General features: G+C 47.3%; 1 protein-coding gene across 1 annotated transcript in view; it reads left to right on the top strand.

The window, feature by feature from the left end:
* Nucleotides 1–1,967: 1,967 nt before the first annotated feature.
* Nucleotides 1,968–24,194, top strand: part of LOC119465284 (venom metalloproteinase antarease-like TtrivMP_A) — a 46,115-nt gene continuing 23,888 nt past the window's right edge. The window contains exons 1-6 of the mRNA XM_049656666.1: nt 1,968–2,104; nt 6,094–6,175; nt 17,058–17,242; nt 18,402–18,494; nt 22,308–22,446; nt 23,198–23,355. Coding sequence (XP_049512623.1) covers nt 2,033–2,104; nt 6,094–6,175; nt 17,058–17,242; nt 18,402–18,494; nt 22,308–22,446; nt 23,198–23,355 — 729 coding nt within the window. The 5' untranslated portion in view covers nt 1,968–2,032. The remainder of the gene's footprint in view (nt 2,105–6,093; nt 6,176–17,057; nt 17,243–18,401; nt 18,495–22,307; nt 22,447–23,197; nt 23,356–24,194) is intronic.

Below are 24,194 nucleotides of genomic sequence, written 5' to 3'. Positions count from 1 at the left end.
CCCCCTTAAGCAAGGGCTCATCATACTCTCGTAAACGCGGTCTCCCCATTACGACAACCGAAGAGAAGTGAAATTCTGCGCTGGAGTGATTAGCGGCAACGCAGCCAGCTGTGGAAACAGACGACGACGATGAACGCGGGAGCAGTGGCACGAGCGCGTGCCGGGCACGAGCACGAGCGCGAATCGAGGGGTGCCAATGAGCCAGCTGCGGAAGAAGAAGACGCCCAAACCAATGCTGATGATGATAGTTTTTTGCGTACGCTGATGCCACCGAAATATGTCCCTTATAACAAGTTTCACTTCAAAAATAGAGTGACTTGCTCCGCAGAGTGACTTCTACGTGGTAAACAACATTACCTTGGTTCTGTCTAGCTACGTGGCAGTTGCATATTTTAAAATATTGGCGCACGTTACGCGCAACACACAGTACGTAAGGTATTCTGAAGACATGTTAGTGATGCAGGAAACGTCGGACACGTCAGACACCGACATCCGCATCCTACAAGATTGATCTCAAGGCAGATGCTGCGATTTAGTCAATTAATTTCTCGCTCAGAGAAGGCGAATGCAAGTGTGGAAACTAATGCCTTGAGGGAGTCTGTCACAAAGAGCTCATGCACTTCAATGTAATTACGCACACATAGAATGTTCGTAGCTCAACTGCAAAACTCCTTGCACATACACTTAATTTGAGTCAAACAGGCTGTCGAACTTCTTTTAAGAAGGTCAAAATGTTTGCCCTGCCAGAAATGTCAGTTGAAAGCAATTAGTTTGTGGCTATGAGCTTAATGCAGACCCGGAAGACATCTCTGCATAATTTATAGTTACCATGTTGATTGGATAGTTCGTGGCGATAATTGAATGTAAAGTGAAGGATAATTTCATTGAATTGAATTCGGGGGTATTACGTAACAAAACCGTGATTTTATTATGAGGCACCCCGTGGTGGGGCACTCCCGATTAATTGTGACCACCAGGGGATCTTTATCTTGCCCCCAATGCCCAGGACACGGGCGTTTTTGCATTTCGCCCCCATCGAAATGCGGCCGCCGCGGCCGGGATTCATTCCCGCGACCTCGTGCTTTGCAGGGCAACAGCATGTCAAGGACAATGTGAGCTGTAAAATCAAGTACGTGTTCAAAAGCGCCTCAAGACTGTACAGAGGCGCTGACATACGAAAAAATTGATGTCAGAAATATACCAGTAATTCTAAAGGTGTTTAGTTCTCTGATTGTTTGTATGTCAGCGCCGTCGTGCATTCTTGGGGCCCTTTTGAACATGGACCGTGTTGCAGCTCATATTGCACGCAACTGTACATCGCTGAGTCCCGTACCGTGTTTGATAAATAAACAATAATAAGTGCTTATAATAAGCGCTTTATATGGCTTTGCATGGACTATAAAGATTGGTGCGCATTCCTGCAGTTAATCATGTGCAATATACGATCAGCTTCTTGTCAGAATACGTATAGGCGAGAGCAATTCAAATTTTTTACGATTAGCTACTTGGGCATTACAATTTATTCTCCAAGTGATGTCCGCCTTTCACGTAATCCAACTGAAATCTACAAATCACATTATATTCGGCACATGTTTTTTTTTTTCACTGTGTCCTATTTTTTTAAAGCACCTCGTATACCTAAATACTAAATTACTCGCCAGGATTAAAAACCAAGACCTACATCCTAGCAATAAGAGCGTCTATTGTCAAAAGTATCATCTATCACCGAACAGAAAACTCCTGACAAAATGTATTTCTGCCGTCATATACCAAGCAAATCAAAAAACAAGTTGTATCAAAGTAATTACATTAATGTCGAGGCCCGCCCTCTATTCTAGTAGTTATGCGTTTTGATAAATGATCCTAATCTTCCACGCAGCTAACCACAAATGTTAAGGCATGCAAATACTGTATAGGTTATCGTTCACGCATAGCTTCTGACGTATAATTACAGCTGCGTAGAGTCCTAAATCGGCATTTTCGTCTTTGCGAGATGCTCTAGCGGTGATACATAATAACACCCTGGTTCTTCATGGTGCGCCTCATCAAAGTTCATGTGCATATTAGCTTTCGGCACCCCATCTCAACGTCACCTGAGTGGCGGGTATGTATATATAATATACCGGGTGTCCCAGCTAACTTGGAGAAAGATTTAAAAAAAAGAACCAAGAGCTCTGGAGAAATCGTACCAAATGTATATTACCGGTAGTCATGTGTATACTTACAACCAGTATTTCTTCATCACTAAATAATATTGTTTTTATTTGGTCAACTTGTTAATTATTGGTTGAATCTCTAACATGTCAATTATAAAGTTGTAGAGCGCCTCGAATAACCTCGGATTCAGCCATTTTATTGGTGCGAAAATTTTCCCGAGTGTTTCTGCCGAGAAAAAACAAAAGTTAGTGTTTGCATTTCGTAATGAAAGGTTTGTTTATTTATTTATTTACTTATTTATTTATTTGAATACTCTCATTGCACCGTGGGCCGCTACAGAGTGGAGTGGGATTCGGTACAAAACGTAGTGATCGCGGATGGGAATGATGATGGAACCGGGTTGCTGGCTATGAATACATGGAGGCGGTTGCAACTGATCGCTGTCCTTGGCATGAAGGAATTAGCGTGCAGGTCTTCTAGGGCAACTTAGGACGTGGACATTGAAGTTGTGGTCAGTGGGTGAATACGTAATAAGGAGCATTCCGTCCTCAAGGTGATGACTGGCGTTAAGCCGCTCATCTCTCAAACGTGCAGAATAAGTGGCATGACGCAATAAGTATACAGGAAATTTCGCGGCTCTCTCTCTCTCTCTCTCTCTCTGCACAATAACTGGCTGTGCGTGATCGCTCGAATGTACGGGTAATTACCTGCCGATCCCTACCCATGAATGAGGGAGCATTGACATCGTCACCAAAGGTGGCGAGCGATGATGTAGCACGACCTTTTGTAAGGTCTAAAGGACTACGCCAAAGATCCCACAATGGCGAAGACCTCTCACGCCGTCTACGACTTGCGCAGAGACTGTGACGACAATTCCCCAAAGGCAGAACAATCCAGTCGTTAAAAGTGCATAGCCAGCGTAGTGACAGCGTAACATTCTAAAAAAAAACGCTCCTTTGACCGAGTGCTTGTTAATTGCCGGTGCGCGCGTCGCTTCTGGTTTCTATGAGAGTGGTCCTGCGGACAACTTACGCAGAAATGTGACGAAACAAATTATTGTCACCCGTTCTGCGAAGAATCACGAAGAGTGTGGAAATAGGAGAGAGAGAGAGCTGTGATGGGAAAGACTGCCAAACGCTTGCCTAATCTCTGACAACTCTTGAAACAATATTAGGCACAATCCAGTAGGTGGTGGCTTAAGTGGTAACCTCACTGGCTAGGGTATGTCTAGGCGGGCCAGCAGTTGCCAATTCCCCTTTTATTGTTTACTGGAGTGTATGTAAAGCCTGCCTGCAACCCATTCCTTTCCGTCTATAGTCGCGTAGAACTTAAGAAGGCAGGAGAGGCCCTGCCCCGATTACCGAAGGGCAGCACCGATTGCCTCCGCGATTAAAGAAATAGTCCTGCTGACGTGACTCGGACCAGTTCGAAGCCCGCGCTGCCTGCCATGTTCTCCGCAGGCGGGGTCTGGCCGTCCGGATCATAACGTCAGTCTAAAGTGCGCGACCATTGGGGGAGGCTCGTATATATCCGCCTTTGAGCGGCAAATGCCGCTGCCTTCTAAAGTTATAGCCGACTACAGGCTGAAATCACTTCACTGATAGATCAGTAAGACCTCGTACGATGCAATGCTAGTCTAGGCCTTAACCACTTGTTGGTAGAACACTGAGACTCGGTTGGCCAGTGTTCTTCCGCAAACTCTACATTTGAGTGCGTCAATATTTTCCCTGCAATACATCTCCAAATTTGTTGCCTCCAACCTGCCTTCGGCTTCATCAACGCCAGTGGTCACCTTGAAGAAATGTGATCAACTTCAAGAAGAGAGAACAAACATTACTATTGGCAAACTATATCCTGTGGAGTAGCACAAGTCGCGATATTTTCCTTCGTACTTCAAGGTCAGGGATGTCCGATGCTGAACGTGTCGGTTTTGTCAAGGTGAACTTGTCGGTTCTGAACATGAGTGCGGGATGAGATTTGTATCGGGTACGTGTTGATTCAGCATGGAACACAAAGCTGAGGCCGCTGTTTATAATTAAAGCACAGTAAAGTGATTTCAGAATATTTGGTGGGAAATATTGTTCTGTTCGAATGAGAACGCGAATGCCAAAAGCAATCTTCTTGGTAACCGATTTCATGTAAGTATCGTAATTTAGTTGAAAGTCGAAATCAACTCCCACGAATAGTAGTAGAATATGATAGTAGAGTGGCGTGGTTATCTATACAAAGTTCAGCTAATATCTGGGTGTCTCTTGGCAAGATTGGATGGTCCTTCGGTGGTCAGTATGCGTCAGCGTGACGACTTGTTGCAACAACTCCGCTGTAAACGCTGCACCGCGATCAGTAATGAGCAGAGCGGGTGCACCGTGACGAAGCACGATGTTGTGGACGAAGAAGCTGGCGACTTCAGCAGCAGTTCCCCGCGGAGGGGTGGTTATAATAAGCTTCTTTTAACGAGTTTAAATCTTAGCAAGGTATTATACCTATCCTCGCATTTTGTATTAGTAGCATCGATGCTTTATATTCCGGAACCAAACGTGAAACGATAACATTCTTTCTTCTTTATATACAAACATAAACTTGAAGCTAATCGGTCTTGCAAGCAATCTTCGCTTCCAGCGCAACTGAGAGAGCCCAATATCACAAGATTAAGCGCTAATAGATGACCCATTATTACATGAGCACAGAAAATAAAGAAACTTACACTAATGGGCTTATGTACATAGCACGACACCAATTCAAGCAGGCTCATCGCATTATACTGCGGTGCTGCTTAAGCCATAACAAAGACAAGCGGATTAGTTGATATGTTTTTTTCATGGTGCACAGTGGACTCAGTGCGCAGCCACACAGCGCACAAGCGACAAAAAGGGCATATATAACGTGCTAGACATCACTTGAAAGTTCACTGCACACAATTTCAAGCTTAGCCCCAACTTCGAAGTTCTGAAAATTCTCACGGCCAATATTTAAACATTGTAAACATCATGTCATTCGATCAGCCCCTGGCATACAGTGTTGAGATATTATGCGTCAAAACTAGTGCACCACAGAGAATTTGCCAAGAGTTTGAAATTGTGTGCAGTAAACTTTCAGCTCATATCTGCAGGCTACGACTCCTTTACTGATCTCATGTCTCCGAAAATCGTAGGATCATTGTGCTTACTGCAAACACCTGATTTTTGTTTCTGGTACCGACAAGCCAGGACGCACACTATCGCGTCGTTTCTCTGTTCTTTCTTGCCTTCTGCGTGAAAATAGTTATGTGATGTGGCAGTACCAGAACAAAACATACATCCGCTGAGAGAAAGAATAACTTATTAGGGTTTCCATCGCGCACGACGAATGCTACAGGGATAATATGCTAAAAACTTAGCTCACAAAGACAGCCGAACGCTATAAGCAAGGCAAGATGTGTCGTCTTAAAGATCAATGCTTAAATGAATGCTGTCTGTCGTTCTCCTCAGGTTTTGCCTCTGGACGTATGAGATGACTTTTCAGTAAAATGCCGATTCAACTACGTTTACGCGCACCGAGTACAATACACATTTTTCTATTAACATTTTCCTCAATATTTCACGCCACAATTCCAAGCTGCTTTCCTTTTACCTTTCACTTAGGTCGGCTTCTGGATTTGCTTAGTTACACGGGAATTGTTTCTCTTGAATTCACACTTGATCCATCTCCGTCCACGTCACAGAAGGAGGACATGCCATTTATCACGGATTCGGAGCTAATGCGCACTGCCCTTACCGATCTGCCACTGCAAATATCAGAATATGGTTGGCAACTGTGACGTTAGGCTCACCTATTACAACCTAAACGCCGCGCTTTTTCGCGCCTCTCTTGCATATTAGGACTGCTAAAATGTCAACTCAGCTATCGTCATTGACAGTCACCGGGAATCACTTCCTCTCTTTTTTTTTCTATACGAAGCAAATCAAGCACTATCGCTCACTGACCACATTGACGATGTACGGAGTAGCCGCAGTTCTTTTGGTTGTGACGTCATCAACGAGTGAGTAAACGCATTGCCCGTTAACTTTAAAGCATGACCGACTTTTACAGGAGTTCAACCTTAATGTACCTCCGGAAACACAATAATTGATTGAAAAGCCTGAGCTTCCAGTTTAACTTTTGCAGCACCACTGTGTTCTTTCTTTTTTTTGCCTACTCTAATATATGTCCCACTTTCGCATAACAACTGTTAATTCGCATACCTGTGGGCTTTTCAGGCTCACTTTTTTATAGAAGCCATTGCCGAGCTGGCTTGGATATCTTGATCTTTTTTTGCTCGGCCAGAAGGTAGCACGGATGTTATGAAAGCTTGCAGGGCCACTTTACTCGTATACTTAACATCAACCGGAGTGTTGTTGTAACATGATAAATGGCATCGCAGTTGCACTTTGCTCAATAAAGTTTTACTCAAATAGGTGTAAAATACAGCCATCGAATTAACTTTATTAGAGCCAATTACTACGTTTTACAAATCTTTATTATCACATAGGGCAAAGCTTGCTCGTTAGCAATAAAATGTGCAAATCTTCACTATTTATTGTCACACCTTGCAATGCTGAGTTAGAAAATATCAGTTTCATCATAAGGGCGAAGCAATGAATGCGATAGTAGCATGTTACGCGTAGAATGGAAGTGTGAGACTCGTAGCTGTAGTGGCAGTATAATTTAAAGTAAACGTAAGCTGACGAAGTAAAAACTAGCTGTTGTTCTAGGGGTCCTCTGTTTGAATCCTGCCATCGGGCGATTTAATTTATGTTTATTAACTGAAGCCAAAGCATTTCTTAGCAACTCTACCGCCACTTTTTTGTATCGGGTATGTTTCAAACATCTTTCCTGGGCTAATGCCGAAGGTCGTGCACAGCCGCGCCAATAAAATTACATCACTTTCTGCTTTGAGCTCAGTTATTCTTTCGTACTTTTAATATTTAAATCTGAGAGGATTTAAGATAAAAGGCACGCACTCTCGCTGTTTTGTTTCATGAGAATTCTTTGTGGGCTGCCATTCTCAAAATTCTAAGGAAGAATTCTCTCAAGAATGTAAGACCTGCTATCAGCACCGTTAGTGATAGAATGGTGTAGCAACGTAACCCGCATATAGCGCATGTCATATAGTATAGCATGGCATATAGCATACATATAGCTAAATATATACGGAACCTGACGGCAACGCCGGCGGCTAAAATTCGCTTGGAGCACCCATCCAAATGTCATCGCAATTAAATCAGACGAAGATGCTTCTCTCTACGTGCCGGCACCTGTTAACCAGGGGAAAAGCCGACGAAGACCTTTTGATCCACGTGACGACACTTGGGTTTTTTCGTGTGCTCGGTTGACGGTTCGAGACTCGGACACAACGCTTGCATCGGCTAAAGGTCGGCTGTTTTTCAAGAACGTGACATTTCTGGTGAAGGTGCCCAGTAACATCGACCTATGCAACAGACCTCGCCAAGCAGCAGGAAGAATAGTTGCCCCATACCGGAGCTTACACCAGTGCACCGTGCCAGTTTCAGGATTCGAGGGCTGGCCGCTTGTACTATTATTGGATTGTACTAGCATCGGAGAAGGCAATGGTCACGTCAAAAGTTATGGAGACCACAGTGCCGACTCACTAGACGCTGCAGAATCCGTGAGTGCCAAGTTCCCTCCATGGTGACCTTTTTGAACGCGTAGAAGATCTGGCTGGATAACTTTGAGTAGCAACTTTCAACAAGGTGGACGACAAAGCGAAACTAAGGAACGTGTATTTCAGCCTCTAGGACGGTGCTCGCACCCGGTTCCAGAACCGCCAAGAGTTCGTGACGCCATGGCCTGAGTTACGTCGCTGACTCTTGGAGACCTACTCGAGCCCCGATCGCCAGTAGAACGTGCTCTCCAATCGCGCCATCAGAAGCCTAATAAAAGTGTGGATATGTACGTAGAAGATCTGACACGTCTCTTCAAACAACCCTATTCAAGCATGGTGGAAGACAAGAAGCTGCGTCATTTAATGCGAGGTGTCAAAGAGCAGCTTTTTGGTGCGCTGTTCATAGTCCACCGAGGATGGTTGCCGACTTGCTCACAGATACGTCGCCATGGCGAAGGCGCTGCAGCAACGGTCGAACCAGTACGACTGGCAAGTACCTGCAGCCTCGACAACCATCGGTCTAGGAAGCTTTCGTGACTCAAATTAAAGTGCTCCGCGAGAATATACGTTCGATAGTCCGCGACGAGCTGCAACAGCTCCACCGAGCCCAGCAGTCTATGGCCAACTGCATCGCTGGCATCGTGCATGACAAAGCGCAGCGTGCGCTCGGGCTAAGTCTATCTCACCCCCAAAAATAAACACCACAGGCGAGTCAATTTCGACGCCTGATTTACGCTGACACGTCGAGGCACAGCTTCCCTACGCCAGTAACACCATCTTCGGGTTTCCGATGACAGCGTCACGATACCACCCCATTCCCGCGTTTTCGTTCAGGTGACATGTGATGGGACGCGCAACGGTTAATTCCTAGCAGAAGGCAACATTTCTCTCTTGCTTACGCTAGGAATTTGCGCGGCACGAGGCATCGTTGGCCTTTAAGATGACTGAGCTGAGGTATTGCTTACAAATTTTACCAGTGATCATCGGCACCTTTTTTGCGGCACGGCCATCGCCTACATTGAAGACTTGGAGGACGTCATTGAATGTTTTGCGCCTCAAGAAACCGACATCGATGAAGCCTCGCTTGCAAGCAATGACATCAATAGCGAGCTGCCGGAGCAGAAAAAGAAGGCGCTGTGGTAATTATTATTTGAATTCAAGGCATGCTTTGCTCGTTCGTCTAAAGTTATTCAAACGCCAATCACGCAACGCAGCATAATCACTTGCGATGATCCACGTCCTATCCAGCAGCAGCTGTGTTTTGTCTCCCAGGAAGAACTAGACGCAATTTGAAGCACAAGTAACGGGGATGATTGAAGGAGGCATCAACCAGCCTTGAAGCAGTCGGTGGTCATCACCAGTCGAATCGTCAGGAAGATTGACACGCTTCACTTCTGTGTTGATTACCGAAAGCTCCATCCCCAACATCACAAAAAAAACACTCGCTCTCCCGCAGTCGAGAGTAGATGTAAGCACGAAATGACTACGATATGGAGTCTTTTGCTGCCTGTGGTGTCGCCGCCTTCGACCACTTTTCTTCTTCCAACAGTGCAGCGCACTCAGCGTCTGTCACAGCTGTTTATGCGGTCATACTACACCAATTTTGGTACATATCAAGTCAACAAAACGACCATGCGAGCACCAAGACGTAGGTGTCTGTTTGATTACTTACATGACACACATATCATAATATTCATGTCATGACCTATCAATATCATTTATGTTTGTCATCCACTTTTGTCATACTGTGCCAATTTTGGTACCCATAAACTTAACGAAACAACCATGAGAGCACCAATACGTAAGCGGCTGTTTCATCACCTACATGTCCTAATATTCATGTCATGACATATCATTTATGTTTGTCATACACTCTTGTCATACTGTTCTAGTTTTGGTACATATACAAAATTAACGAAACGACCATGAGAGCACCAAGACGTAGGCGGATAGATAGATAGATAGATAGATAGATAGATAGATAGATAGATAGATAGATAGATAGATAGATAGATAGATAGATAGATAGATAGATAGATAGATAGATAGATAGATAGATAGATAGATAGATAGATAGATAGATAGATAGATAGATAGATAGATAGATAGATAGATAGATAGATAGATAGATAGATAGATAGATAGATAGTCTCAAAGTGGCAAGTGTTCGCCAAGAAATGCTTCGCATTTAAAATTGCCAAACCTCTCATTCGGATTCGAAGAAGAGAGGATTGCCCTTCGGACTGCTTTGGGGCACTTAGACGACAGGCCTTTTACGGAGGAGAAGATCTTGGGCCCGTGGCCTCGTGCCTCTTCTATGTACAGGGCTACAAAGGCGCTGCTGCGTTTTTTGAAGTGCACAAGCCTGTATGATCGCCTGTGATGAAAATCAGCGATGAACGCTTGACTGTACATGTGCAAGGTGTGAACTGTGAACTTCTCTCTACCTTCTCCTCTTTCAATCCCTTCTCCCCCTTCCCCAGTGCAGAGTAGCCTACCGGGCTCAGCCTGGTTAACCTCCCTGCCTTTGCCTTATGACTTCTCTCTCTCTCTTATTCGTCTCACAAGAGACGATATGCCGTTCATTTGGAGCGCAGAACAAGAAACAGCTTTCACCGAGCTCCGACACTGCCTGCCCGCCCGTCACCGCCCGTTATTCGACACTTTGTCGTAGGGTGGTGGTGGTGGTGGTGAAAAACTTTATTGAGTGATGACAGGAGAGAGTTGGGGACGGCCTTAAGGGCCGGCCTCTCACAAAATCTAGGAGGGGTCCCTAGTCCGGAACCCCTGTGGCTTCTGCTGCAGCACACGCTCGGGCCACTAGGGCGCGTTGATCCTCCAGGGTCGAGCAGCCGAGCAGGGCAGCCTCCCAGCTCCCTCGGGTAGGGGGGAATGGGAAGGGGTGTGGCCGGACCGCCGGGTTTGATGGGCAGGCCCACACCATGTGGAATGGGTCCGCGAACGGATGGTCACAGTGTGGGCAGGCCCCGGAGAATGCCGGGTTAAAGTGTCCGAGTATGGCCGGGCACAATACCGTGTTGGTGTAGAGACGGAGGAGCCAGCGCTCGTCCGCCTTGTTTAGGCCCGATGCCGGTGGTGGGAATCTGAGCCTGTGCGATTTGTACAGGTTCGTGATTTCTTTGAAGGATGTAGCCGGATTTGGTGCTGGAACATCAGGCAATGGAGGGTGAGGCGGATCCCGGTAATTTAGTGCGCGGGCTGAGGCATCGGCAGCCTCGTTTCCACCTAGCCCTGTATGGCCAGGGGTCCACATGATTGTACGCGGGTTGGGGCGATTTAGATAGTAGCATCGTTTAAGAATTTGGGCTGCGCGTTCAGTGATGCAACCCCGGATGAGATTTTTGGCACGCACTCCGCTAGTCGGTAATGATGATCCGTAGGGGTCGAGACTGAAATTCATACAGGCGCCAGTAACGTTGGTCTTGGCGCCGTACTCGTTCAACGGCAGGAGAACGTTGAAAGAGTTATCGCTTTCGCAAGACGCATTCTATAACTTCCAGTGTACAACTACACCCCTTCGGAGAAAGAATGTCGTGCCGTCCCGTGGGCCTTTACAAAGTTTGGGCTGTAGCGCCTCAGCATGCGGCGCCCGTCAAGGAAGACGAAGTTGGCATTGGAACGCGCGGCAGGTGCAGAGCGAGAATAAAAATATCAGTTCGAAAACTCAACGTTGTCAGGGCTGGATCTTTCTCGTATTAGCTCCGACAGTTAATGGTGACCCGATAATGAACACGCAACCCCAACCATCCCGCATGGATCCCGCCGGCTCTTCCACCCAGCCTACCGGTCCTGACGCCCAAGAAGACGCCAGACCTAACAGTGCTGCGGTGGCTGCGATCCAACACGTCAACCTGCCTCCATTTTGGCCAAACAACCCCTGCACATGGTTACTGCAGGTCGAGGCGTACTTCCGTCTACGGCAAATCACCAGCCAACAGACCAGGTACTGGCATCTGGTGTCCTCCTTACCTCCGGACGTAGCCGAAGACTTCACAGATATTTTAGCTTCGCCGCACCCGAGCCATCCCTACGACACGTTGAAGGAAGCTATCATTTCCCGCAAGTCCGAGTCTGAACACAGCAGACTCCAACAGCTCAACACGGCCACAGAGCTCGGTGACCGTCGCCCATCCCAGCTCCTGCGACACATGCGCCAGCTCATTGGCGGGACCTCCGCCTCTCAAGAGGAGAAGCTTTTGCGTGAGTTGTTCCTTCAGCGCTTACCGCAGAGCATGGTTCCGGTCCTCGTCGCTGCAGGAGATGTCCCAGTAGACACGCTCGCTGAAATGGCTGATCGAGTGGCAGACTACTCGCGGGCACATAGCCTCAACGCCATGACCACGTCGCCACCGGCCACCGCTGCAGACCCCGCGCTCGCGAGCATCGACAACCGTTTAGACGCCATTGTCAGACGTCCCGATGACTGCGTACCTGCGCATCGCCGATCGGCCTCCAGGTTCCAGTTCCACAGTCGCTTCTCGACGTCTCCACGCTCTCCGGGACTTCAGACAACCGACGCGCCACGGGACGACTCGTCCTCGACCATGTGCTGGTACCACCGCCGATTTGGGGCCTCTGCACGCAAGTGCACTCGCCCGTGCTCCTGGTCGGGAAATGCGACGACCGGCCACTGACGGCGGCGAGTGGTCCTGGTAGAACGTCATGCCGCCTTTTCTATGTTTCCGATAAGATCACTGGCGCTTGCTTCCTCGTCGACACAGGAGCCCAGGTTAGCGTCATATCGGCCTCCTGTGCAGATCGCCGTCGCAACGAACAGACCTCCCCACTCCAAGCGATCAACAACTCCGCCATTCCCACATACGGCCAACGCTCTCTTACACTTGACTTTGGACTACGCCGTACGTTCCGCTGGATTTTCATCCTCGCTGACGTCTCGCAAGCTGTTCTTGGAGCTGACTTCCTCAGTTTTTTCAACCTTGCTGTGGACATGCATGCTCATCGCCTCATCGATCTCAACACGCGCCTATCCATCAACGGTATACCCTGCACTTCCTCGTCAACGAGCCTTCGGGCTCTCACACCTGCTTCGCCGTATGCAAAAATTCTCGCTGACTTCCCCAACCTCACGAAGCCGCACACCAGAGAGTCACCGGTGAAGCATTCCGTCACCCACCACATTGTGACCACTGGACCTCCCGTTTTTACACGGTCTCGTCGACTTTCTGGAGAACGCCTCACCATCGCCCGCCGTGAGTTTGAGCACATGCTTGAACTTGGCATTGTGCGGCCTTCCTCCAGCAACTGGGCATCGCCACTCCACATGGTCCCGAAGAAAGATCCTGGCGACTGGAGACCACGTGGGGATTACCGCGCTCTCAATGCCCACACCTTACCAGACCGCTACCCACTTCCTCACATACAGGATTTCACATCAAATTTGGCTGGGTGCACGATCTTCTCTAAGATTGACTTAGTGAAGGCTTACCATCAGATTCCTGTAGAACCCGCTGACATTCCGAAGACGGCCATCATCACCCCATTTGGCTTGTTCGAATATGTAAGGATGCCTTTTGGACTGCGCAACGCAGCACAGACTTTTCAGCGCACTATCAACGAGGTCACGCGAGGTCTCGATTTCGTATTTGCCTACCTTGATGACCTCCTGGTAGCAAGCTCATCGGGCCCTGAGCATGAATACCACCTGCGCACCCTGTTTCACCGTCTGGATGATTACGGCCTCGTCATAAATCACAATAAGTGCGTCTTCGGCGTCGCTACAATCGAGTTCTTAGGCCACCTTGTCACTCCACAGGGTATACAACCGCTCGCCAGCAAAGTGAAGGCTATCCAAGACTTTCCACCCCTGACATCAATGAAACGACTCCGAGAATTCCTGGGCCTACTAAACTTCCATCGCCGCTTTCTTCCTAAGTGTTCCACTTTCCTAAAGCCCTTAACCGACCTATTAGCTATAAAAAAAGACCCGGCTGCACCACTGGAATAGACCGACGACGCCGCATCTGCCTTCGCCACTGCCAAAAAGGCTCTGGCAGACGCCACCATGCTCATACATCCCGTTCCTGATGCCCCAATTCGTCTCATCACCGATGCATCGAGTGTAGCAGTTGGCGCTGTTCTCGAGCAGCACGCATCAGGTTGGCAGCCCCTTGGATTCTTCTCGCAAAAACTCAAACCAACGGAAGTAAAATACAGTACATTTGCCCGAGAACTCCTTGCTGTGTACCTCGCCATCAAGCATTTCCGCCATTTACTGGAGGGCCGGGACTTTTACGTCGTTACAGACCACAAGCCCCTGACGTTTGCCTTCCATCGCAATCACAGCAATTACACTGCAAGGGAGATCCGTCAACTATGCTTTATCTCCGAATTCACCGTGGATCTCAGACACGTACACGGGTCGGAAAATGCCGCCGCTGATGCACTCTCACGCATCGATGCCTTGTCGACCCAGCCACCACTAGACATGGAAGAGCTAGCAGCTGCCCAGAGCAACGATCCTGAGCTACATAGTCTTCGCTCTTCATCCACGTCTCTATCTTTCACGGAGTGCCTACTTCCATTTTCTACCTCATTAATAACGTGCGAAACGTCTACTGGTGTTCCTCGGCCCTTCGTGCCTAAAGCGTTTCGTCGTGCAATTTTTGATCAATTGCACAACATGAGCCATCCGGGTATTCGTGCGACCCAGAAGCTAGTCACATCTCGTTTCCTTTGGCCAAGTATCAATGCTGACGTCCGACGCTGGGCGCGAACCTGCCTTCAGTGCCAGCGTGTTAAAATTCACCGTCACACGGTCACTGCACCATCCCCCTTTCGGCCTCCCGACGCAAGGTTTTCCCACGTCCATCTCGACATCGTCGGCCCTCTTCCACCATCACAAGGGGCCTGTTACCTACTGACATGTGTGGATCGCTTCACCAGATGGCCGGAAGCGTTTCCCGTTTCCGACATTATAGCACCGACAGTGGCCAAGGCTTTCACAAACGGCTGGGTATCACGCTTTGGATGCCCTTCTGTCGTCACCACTGATCGCGGTCGTCAATTTCAATCGGCCCTTTTCACCGCACTTGCCAATATCTTGGGCATTCGACACATCCACACGACTGCCTACAATCCTTCAGCCAATGGCATGGTCGAACGGCTTCATCGACAACTGAAAGCTGCCCTCACTGCTCACCAGCCAAGAGAACGTTGGCTTGATCACCTCCCCTTCGTACTTCTGGGCATCCGATCAGCATTGAAGACGGATCTCGGCTGCTCGTCAGCTGAACTAGTCTATGGCGTGTCTCTGCGTCTTCCAGGTGAATTCTTTGAGCCGTCGTCGCCCCCTTCCACTCATGATGCCGCTACGTACATTCGAGAGCTGCGCACCACGTTTCACGACCTTGCTCGTGTAATTCCTGCCGACCGGCACCCCCAATCTGTCTTCGTCAGCCAGGATCTGCATGACTGCAGTCACGTTTTCGTTCGGCGTGACCAAATACGGCCACCACTCACACCGGCCTATGATGGCCCATTTCGCGTCCTCCATCGCACACCTAAAACGTTCACGCTGGACATCAACGGCCGTGAAGACGTCGTGGCTGCCGATCGACTAAAACCTGCATACATTGCCGCTCTCGCGTCCGCGGAGCTTCCATCTCAAGTCTGGACTTCCACATCCAAGCACGTTCACTGGGCGACTCCTATGGCTCACGCTCTACGGGGGGGGGGGGGGGAGCCCTGTAGCGCCTCAGCATGCGGCGCCCGTCAAGGAAGACGAAGTTGGCATTGGAACGCGCGGCAGGTGCAGAGCGAGAATAAAAATATCAGTTCGAAAACTCAACGCTGTCAGGGCTGGATCTTTCTCGTGTTAGCTCCGACAGGGCCTTACCTTTATGACCATCCATTTAGGGTCGTGACAGATCACCACTCAGTGTGCTGGCTGGCAAAATTAATTTATCCTTCTGGGTGATTGGCACAGCGAAGGCTACGCCTACAGAATTACGACGTGACCCGTGCACAAGCCCGGGCGCACGCACGGAGGCGGACACGTTCGTCGCGCACACGCGTCGAACGTGCAGATCAAGACTTCGAGGATGGCGGCACTTTCCTTGGTGCTGTATACGTAATGGATTTGTGCGCACAGCAGTGAACACACTCTAAAAACAGTTGCGCCCTTTGGGGTGTATTTTCCCACACAACAATAATCGTCATCTGCCTTGCTTGCGTTTCCTTTCTTGATAACTGTGCACTTGCTATTTTCCTGTCGAGAACGCTGAGTCACGCCGATAACGCTCTTGGCGTTCGGGACCTGTAAGTACCGGGCGCACAGCGTTAAAGCGCGAAATGTTACCAGCTGCGAAGCCTGCGGGATTACTCAGTCCCATTGACCCACCTCGAAGGCTGTTTGACCAAGTCGGAATGGACCTCTCGGGCCCGTTTCCTCAGTCATCTTTAGGAAACAAGGGGATAATCACCGCAAGAGATTATGTAACTCAGTATCTCGAGGCACTGCTTTCGATGTTGAGCAATTTTTCACAGAGAACATTGCACTGCGTCATGGCGCCCCATCGTGCCTCATTACGGAGACAGCACGAATGTCAATTCGCTTCATGCTGCTGCCGCGCTTCCTGAGTACCGCGCTTTGACAGCGAGTTTCCGCGGTCATCGAGCGAGATGTGTGTTTGTGCTCACCTGTGCACGCGCTACACCATGCTTGTTAATTTAGTTAGTAGGCGAATGTCTGCAAGTGTATACGGCCGATAAAACTAATATCCTTACTTCGTATAGCTGTCTACTAATTTGCTATCGCGATCGATGCTTCGCCATTCGGGCGAAACTGCGTTTCTTTTTCTGGAACTTGAAATATTAGGTCCCCGTATTTTGACTGTACTTTCTCCTTCTAGACACTTCTAGGCACTGCTTAAACTGGCTACTTATTTGCGCCCTGCTTTCTTGAAAGAAACCCATCATTTAACACAGATTCGAAACGAGGAAGTCCTGCATGCAACTGCACAACTGCACCATAGGCGCGAAATTGCCGAACTGCGAATACTTGCGAATACAGCCCAACCCCACCGTAGCCACTGAAAGCGAGATTAAATGAACTGCGGGAAACGTGAAGCGTCTTATTCGTTTATCGCAGTTATGAACACGCGCGTGCTTCCTTTCTACTGCACCACAAAATGAAAAACTGTATTTTATCAAGTTGTCGCCACGTATGTAACCGTTGCTTCCTATCCGCGTGCACTGCATCGCGACACCTACACTGCAGACGTGCTGCCGGTGACTCGAGCGTACACTCTAGTGTACCCCCGCCTTCTTGAAGAGCGACGACAGGATGGTGAACTTGTACTTCACGTAACGGACGAGCTCGTTCTCAATCTGCAAAAGAGCTCGATAGCGGCACCTCTACTACGTGTGGTTCGTTACGAGAATGACAAGCACGTCACAAGCCTTGTAAGTAGCATTCGGTTCAGACGACATTTTCCTCTTTCTAAGAGTAAGTTCAAGATGCGCAGTAATGTCGCTCACCATAGAACTATCATCTCGCAAATACAAATAAGGCGAAATCGACGTGAATTTTGTTTCCGTGGCTTTGACTAGCATAAGGAAACAAATATTTCTCAATGGCTCAGAAAGAAACACACTTTTTTATACAGGGTGTTTCATTTTAGCTGCACCACATTTTAAAAATTTTTCCTGTGGCAGATAGCGCAATTATAATCCTTGATCTACACTTCTCGATGAGGCAGCCATTCCTTCCACGAGAGATCAAAACGCCTAACTGAATAATTAACATAATTTAGCTAACTAACTTCTTATTTATTTTACGGCACGTCTTTCAATCTACGAATTATAGCCGATGAGTTCGCAAGGCGTATCCACTTGGAACGAATTCTCGGGACCGAACCAGTCTCGATATATTAATTTTCAATGTGTACGACGAAATGCATGGGCGTTCCAATTAACATTGTGCTTCAATTCATAAAACAGCGTTTTCGTCAAAAAGTAAACTGGAACGCCCATGGATTTCGACGGACACTTTGAAAATTAATATCTCGAAACTGGTTCAGTCCTGAGAATTCGTTCCAAGTGTATCGCCTTGCGAACTCAGCGGCTATAATTCGTAGATTGAAAGATGTGCCGTAAAATAATTAAATAAAAAGAAAATTAGCAATTATGTGAATTATTTAATTAGGCGTTTTTATTTCTCGAGGAAGTAATGGCCGCCTCATCGAGTAGTTTAGATTAAGCATTATAATTGTGCTATCTGCCACAGGCAACTTTTAAAAATTTGGTGCAGATAAAATGGAACACCCGGTATAGCCACGTTACGAGACATATGTGTAAAACTTGACAGCGGTTTATTTAGTTATGTCGCGTTCAAAGTTACATAAATTTCACTAACAATATTGTAGAACGGCAGCATTGCTGGCAAGAAAATTGTATTGTTCTATCTGAAGAAAAATATTTGTTGCTGTATTCATTTCGAAGTGCATCAGGCATAATGCAAGGAACCCAGCTGGCCCACCTTGTTTGTACCGTTTCTAAACTATGAACAGCCTGCCCAATGTCCTACATTATACATGGCTACAAAAACATTTTACATTTGCAGCACAAAGGTGAAGAGTTTGATGGCAGCCTGTACCACAGCAGAAACAAGTTCGCATCAGTGCACGTTTTCCGTGCAGGAGACAGCGTTGAAGTGGTGAGATCACACAGGCGCTTCTTTTCCTTTAAACGGCAGTTATGCACAACAAATGTGTATCACATGCACATTATATGAGCTATTCAGGCTGTAGGACGTCCATGCGGGTTAGTTAATTTAAATTCTTCGCGAGTACAGTTGGGCACAACAGGACACGACGACTAAGTGTCAGCCTTAGAACAACGGCTTATATATAACGCTTGTCCTGCTGGGGTCCTTATGGTATTTTAAAGAGAAGTTTTCTTTGTCTTTGAAGCCACGGTCTGGGTGTTGGAGTCGTTGAATGTCTCGCTGAGTAAAACGGTTGGTGCCAGTGATACGATCACTTTGGTGAGGTATCGTGTGTCACCGCACAGAACGCATCGGCCTATTTGGCTCTGTGACAAGCTTATAATCTTTGCACATTGCCAGGAACGCTCTCGGCTGCCTACTTCGACGCGTCCGCAGCAGAGTCACACGAAATCTTTCAACGGGGACATTATCACTGAATGTGATCGTTCGACAATATTAGAATACCATTCCTGAGGAAAATATTTGCTCAGCAAAGTACGCCACCCTGATTGATGCCCGTTATGGTATTTTTCTCTACTCGGAAATCTGCTATACGTTTCTCACCGGGATGCAATGTTTTGTATATATATTGCCTGCTCATCAAAGCGTCACTTTGCCGAATTACTTCGCTTTCACCATTTAGGCTCAGTTTTGCCGCCACCCTGATGCCTTCATCGAGCTTCGCATGGCTTTGCCGTGAAGCGCATCATACGCCGCGTTTTTTGGAGAAGTGGCGTTCTAATGTAGAATTCCATCATTAGGTATTTTTAGTGCGTTTTTAGTGTTATACAATCTTGCTCGACTTGATATGTCTTTAGCTCCTCAACAGCAACTGGTAGGCTGAATTGTGCTAAATTCTTCCAGAAACATAGGCCCTCTAAACTCTTTCGCGGGACCAGTGTTCGTGTCCATGGCTTCGGGGATAAGTAATTTTAACGAATGAGCAGACATATGCACGTCTGAAAAAAAAATCCGGACACCTAAGCATTTCTTTTGAGCTCTTAATGCGAAAGCATTAATGTCCAATTGAGCGCTGCTTAGTGGTCCTTCGAGTTATGAACTTCCCGCGGGCAAGTCAGAGTGTTCAGACGCTTAGCATGCTTCGATTTGGCCTTATCGAAGCGCAGTGAGAACGCAAGCGAGAGCTTGCGCGCGCAAGAAGAGCGCGGATAACACAGGCTTCTGGGAGCGAGAGCGAGGGTGACGTGGCGTCGCGGCGATGCACTCTCCCCTCACGCAACACCTAATGCGCTATCACGGCAGCCGGTGTGCCCTTTCACCCGCTCTGCTCCATCGAGGCACACTCGTGACGTGGCGTCGCAGCCAACGGGAATTTACCTGTCGTTTCGCCGCTACAGATGACAGACGTCGGTTTTCTCGCTCTATGAGCCATTTGACGCTTTAGCATTAAAATATCGCGGAATAGTGTTGCGTAACGTAGTAGGTAGGTCGGAAGGCATCAAGCGACTGAATTAATGAGCAGCAAGAACTAGTCGCATGAGCGAAAGCTTCTCGGAGCATAAGATGTATCTTATGTAGTTGCAAAAATGTGAACGTGCAAGCAGGACAGATGATTATTTAAAGGTATAAGTTGGTCCAAGTCGGCCCACCCTTCATGGTGCGATGACGGCATTCAGACACCGCATGTCCAAGCTGTGCACACATAGAACCGACTTACTACACCACCAAGGTTTTGTTAAGGGGACGCCACAGCGCACCAACCCTGGTAAGTTGCAAGTACTAATTTAACTAAGCCATGACATTCAGCAAGTGCTTTGACGCTGCCTAACTGTATTCCTTCACAGGGTAGATAGGTTTGGTGGTGGTAAGAGTGAAGCTGTCGAATGCGAACAATACCTTATTGAACTTTTATGTCATCGAGAGTATTTGGCTGGTAAGCCTTTCTAAGCCTTTCTCGCGCATCCACGGAATATTTTCCCGAATAGTACTTTTGTAGGGCACCCTTCGGTGGCTTCTAGACAAACTACTCCCTGTGGCACTCGACGCATGTACCAAGCTAGCAAACGTGAGCTCGGGAGCACTCAGAAAGCAACGCAAGGCTAGTTTCATCGAAATAATGATGAAACCACACGTGTTCAGCTTGGTATAAGAGTTACGTTTAGGTGTCACAGCCAAGCGAGTCACGGAGTCCATGCATCTTATGTTATGCACAACGATGCTAGGTATTGATAGCTTTCACGTGACGTCACGCATCCACCTTATCACCGTGTCGGGGCGCCAACATGGCGACTACGAGCACTTCAGTCCAATCCATCTCATTGAAAGCTTTCACGTGACGTTACGGATCCAGCTTATCATCGTGTCAGTGCACCAACATGGCGGCTACAATGATGTCAGTGCAAGCCACCTATACAATATTTAAGCAGTTGATCCCCGTGTGCCTTTCCATTCGCATGATTAGAAAGTTTCTACTTTGCTAAGCATGAGCGATTTACTTAAGCATATCCATTAGTTGGGTTTTTATGCATTTTTCTCGCTTACATAAGCAACAGGTCGTGTCTTTTTTCTGTGTTAAACGTCTTTTTTTGCATATCCTAAAAAGCATTTCTCTCTTTTAGCGCCATGGATTGGTCTAACCCCTATAGTCACGGCTTACAGTACGCGACTCGTTTTATTGCGATTTGCAATGATATTGACACTCGAGGCGCATTTCTGCCGTGGCCGTCGCCGTGAGGTTCCGTATAAAGTCCAAGGGCTATAATATCGCTGCCGTGCGCCGTATGCTGCTTGTGCGAGTGAAAGCGTGCGAGGGTGAGCCGGGGATCGCGGCTCAATTAATCCCGCACACGCAAGGGAGGGAAGCGGGAAGGAAGCGCGCCGTCTTCCGTCGCAGGCAATATGTTCGGACGATGGTAGAGGGGGGACATTGTACTCCGGGCCGCACGGGCGGACGCACTGCACCCAACCGTGCGGCTGTATCTTGACAGCCATCTCTGCGTCGGGGACACAGTCCGCCGTGCGCTGTGCTTTCGCGGCTTCGTTCGCGTTGATGCCAGACGCAGCACGAAGATCAATTCGCTCGCTGCTGCTGCCACTCTTCCTCACTCCAGTGTTTTGATAGTGAATTTCCGCAGTCATCGAGTGAGATGTGTTCATGTTTGCTCGTGCGCGCGTCACACCATGCTTGGTAATTTCGTCAGTATGCCTATATTTACGAGTTTAGACGGCCGATAAAACTACTAACCCTAATTCGTATATGTGTCCACTCATTTGCTTTCGCAATCGATGCTTCGCCGTTTGGGCGAAAGCTGCGACATTTTTGCCATTTCTGCAGAATGGGCGCAAAGAAAACATAATAGACATTGAACCCTCATTATTCAATCTCACTTTATTTCACTTGAATGTACTGAGTGCTGCTACAGACGACTTCCCGAAAGACACTACATTGTTTGACGGAATGCCCGACGTGCCCCGTTTCATCATCAATGGTGATAAAATAGTTTTTCCTTTCCTGCAATACCTGAAGCTTATATTTCACCTGCCCATCTGCTTCGTGTTGGGGGCTCAAATTTCATTATTAAAACACACCATGTTTCATTGTACAAATTTTCGGACTCACTCAAATACACACAAAGCTGCATCCAATCATCTTTACTTTCTTTAAATACAGCCTGCGACACATTGAAATAAAACGATGCAACTGTGACACATCTTGGGCCGTCTATCATATTTCGTTATCATTAGGGTATATATCAGTTTACATTTATTTTTCAACGGTAGCTCTGCCTTTTCCGTTTGCAGGAGGGCATCATTGGTCCTTATAAGCGCATTGAACCGATGCCAGCGATGGCAAGAACCACAGATGGACGAATTGCCCACGTTGTACACGACATCGAAGCAGATAAAGCTCCTAATACTGGGTCCTTTGACTATGAATTTGGTTGGTATTCTTCTGACTCGTTTAGGGCGAAGGAGCCGTAAATGTTGCCACGAACGTTATGCGTTTCATTACGAAGTGCAGGGGTCTAAAGAAAAGAAGCGCTCAGATTTGGAGATTGTCTTGAAGAGATCTTTCAAAACCTTGACTCAACGCGAAAGATCAAGTTGCGTAACGCGACATTTCACGACATTAACGCATAAGTTTCAACCCTTGTTGCTCTTTGACATTGTGAAAAAGTTATGAAAATGAAAGCATAACCTTCTCAAGTAACTCCGAGTACAAAATGCGCAATTCTCGCTTATACTCTGACAATAAAAGCAAGTTCTTCAATGTAAAATATCACACAGTGTTATCGCATAAAATGTTTCTGAATGCCTTTATTCTCCTTAAAAAAACGTATTTCAAAAAGCTTTGGTTAAATACACCGTTTAGACTCATCAGCCATAGCTTCTTCGTATTTTGACAGCAAACTAGCTTCACTGAAGCCACATCGGCGATAGAAATATGAAAGTAAAATGTATTTCGCCTTAAAACCGAGCATTGTTTTCTTAACGCCAATGCGTAAACATGTCCCGTAACCTTACTTCAAGCCAACAAACTCAGTGAAATCAGAGTTACTGGGTGGCCACGTTTCATCACTTCGCTTTTATCATATTTTTTTTACGTCAGTAAAGGGAATAACAGCCACCTTTGTGCACAATCCTACCGGTAAAAACATTCTATTTTAATTTCCTACAATCGCATATTTCAGCTCCACGCAACGGAATTTCTGCCACTAACACTGGGAAGCCACAATATGTACCAGCGACTGTGGAGGTTGAATTGTTTGTGACGGTGGACACATTCCACAGCAAACATTTCCGTAACACAACGAAGCTCATTGTCTACGTCTGCATAATTGTAAACACCGTAAGTGGCCAAGACAAGTTTTTAAGTACCAACGAACGTAGCTTTATTCATGTTTTCACAAATAAATACCCTGTTTTTCACGTATTTGAGAAATACTCAGCTTCAGCAGTTTCGAATATGTAGCAGCCCTGGCTGCTCGCTTCATTTCTGCAGTTGTTATGAGCCTCTAGCCCTCGTGTAGTAAACATATAGTGGTTCAACCTGGTGGCGAGCGGCTAAGTTCACAATTGGTATAAGCCTCAGTTTGATGTGTTCAAATAGGATGCCACTAGCAAAGACAAGCACTCGTGCTCAGTTTGTTAAAGAGTTGAAGCTTTGCATTGGCCCTTATTTAAATGCCCCGCAAGTGGAAGTTATTTATGCCCACTGCAAGAAGCAAGTTCGTTGTGAGGACAGTCCATTCAACGCGCGGCCATGAAGAAAACAAGAAAATGCAATGGCGCGGAGTCTCTCTAGCCATTCTTCGTGCTTTTAATGCGATTAGCATTCTTTCGATACTCCCACATACTTTACGGTCTCAATCAATGTCCGCATATAACCGTTTTCTTTCACGTTTGGGTCACTGCCTGCGTGTCGCTCTTCAATAAGCCTCTTTTCCGACAACTTGGGCCAAGTGAACCTAGAACGCGTGCGAGTTGTGGCCCTTAGGCGGAGAGCTCAAATCCTGGCACGCTTCCAAGAGTTGTGACGCTCCTTAACGAACCTTTTTGACGCCAACTTGGGTCAATCGGTATTCGCCATTGAGTAGCAGGCGGTCTTCATACTAGTCATCATAACTTATAAAACATATCACGAAATAGCCACCCATCATAAGACATATTACTTAAGGAAACAGCGTA

The sequence above is a fragment of the Dermacentor silvarum genome, chromosome 9, assembly GCF_013339745.2.
Source record: "Dermacentor silvarum isolate Dsil-2018 chromosome 9, BIME_Dsil_1.4, whole genome shotgun sequence".
Taxonomy (NCBI): Eukaryota; Metazoa; Arthropoda; class Arachnida; order Ixodida; family Ixodidae; genus Dermacentor; species Dermacentor silvarum.
The sequence above is the reverse complement of the archived record's forward strand: the minus strand, read 5'-3'. Positions and strand labels throughout refer to the sequence as shown.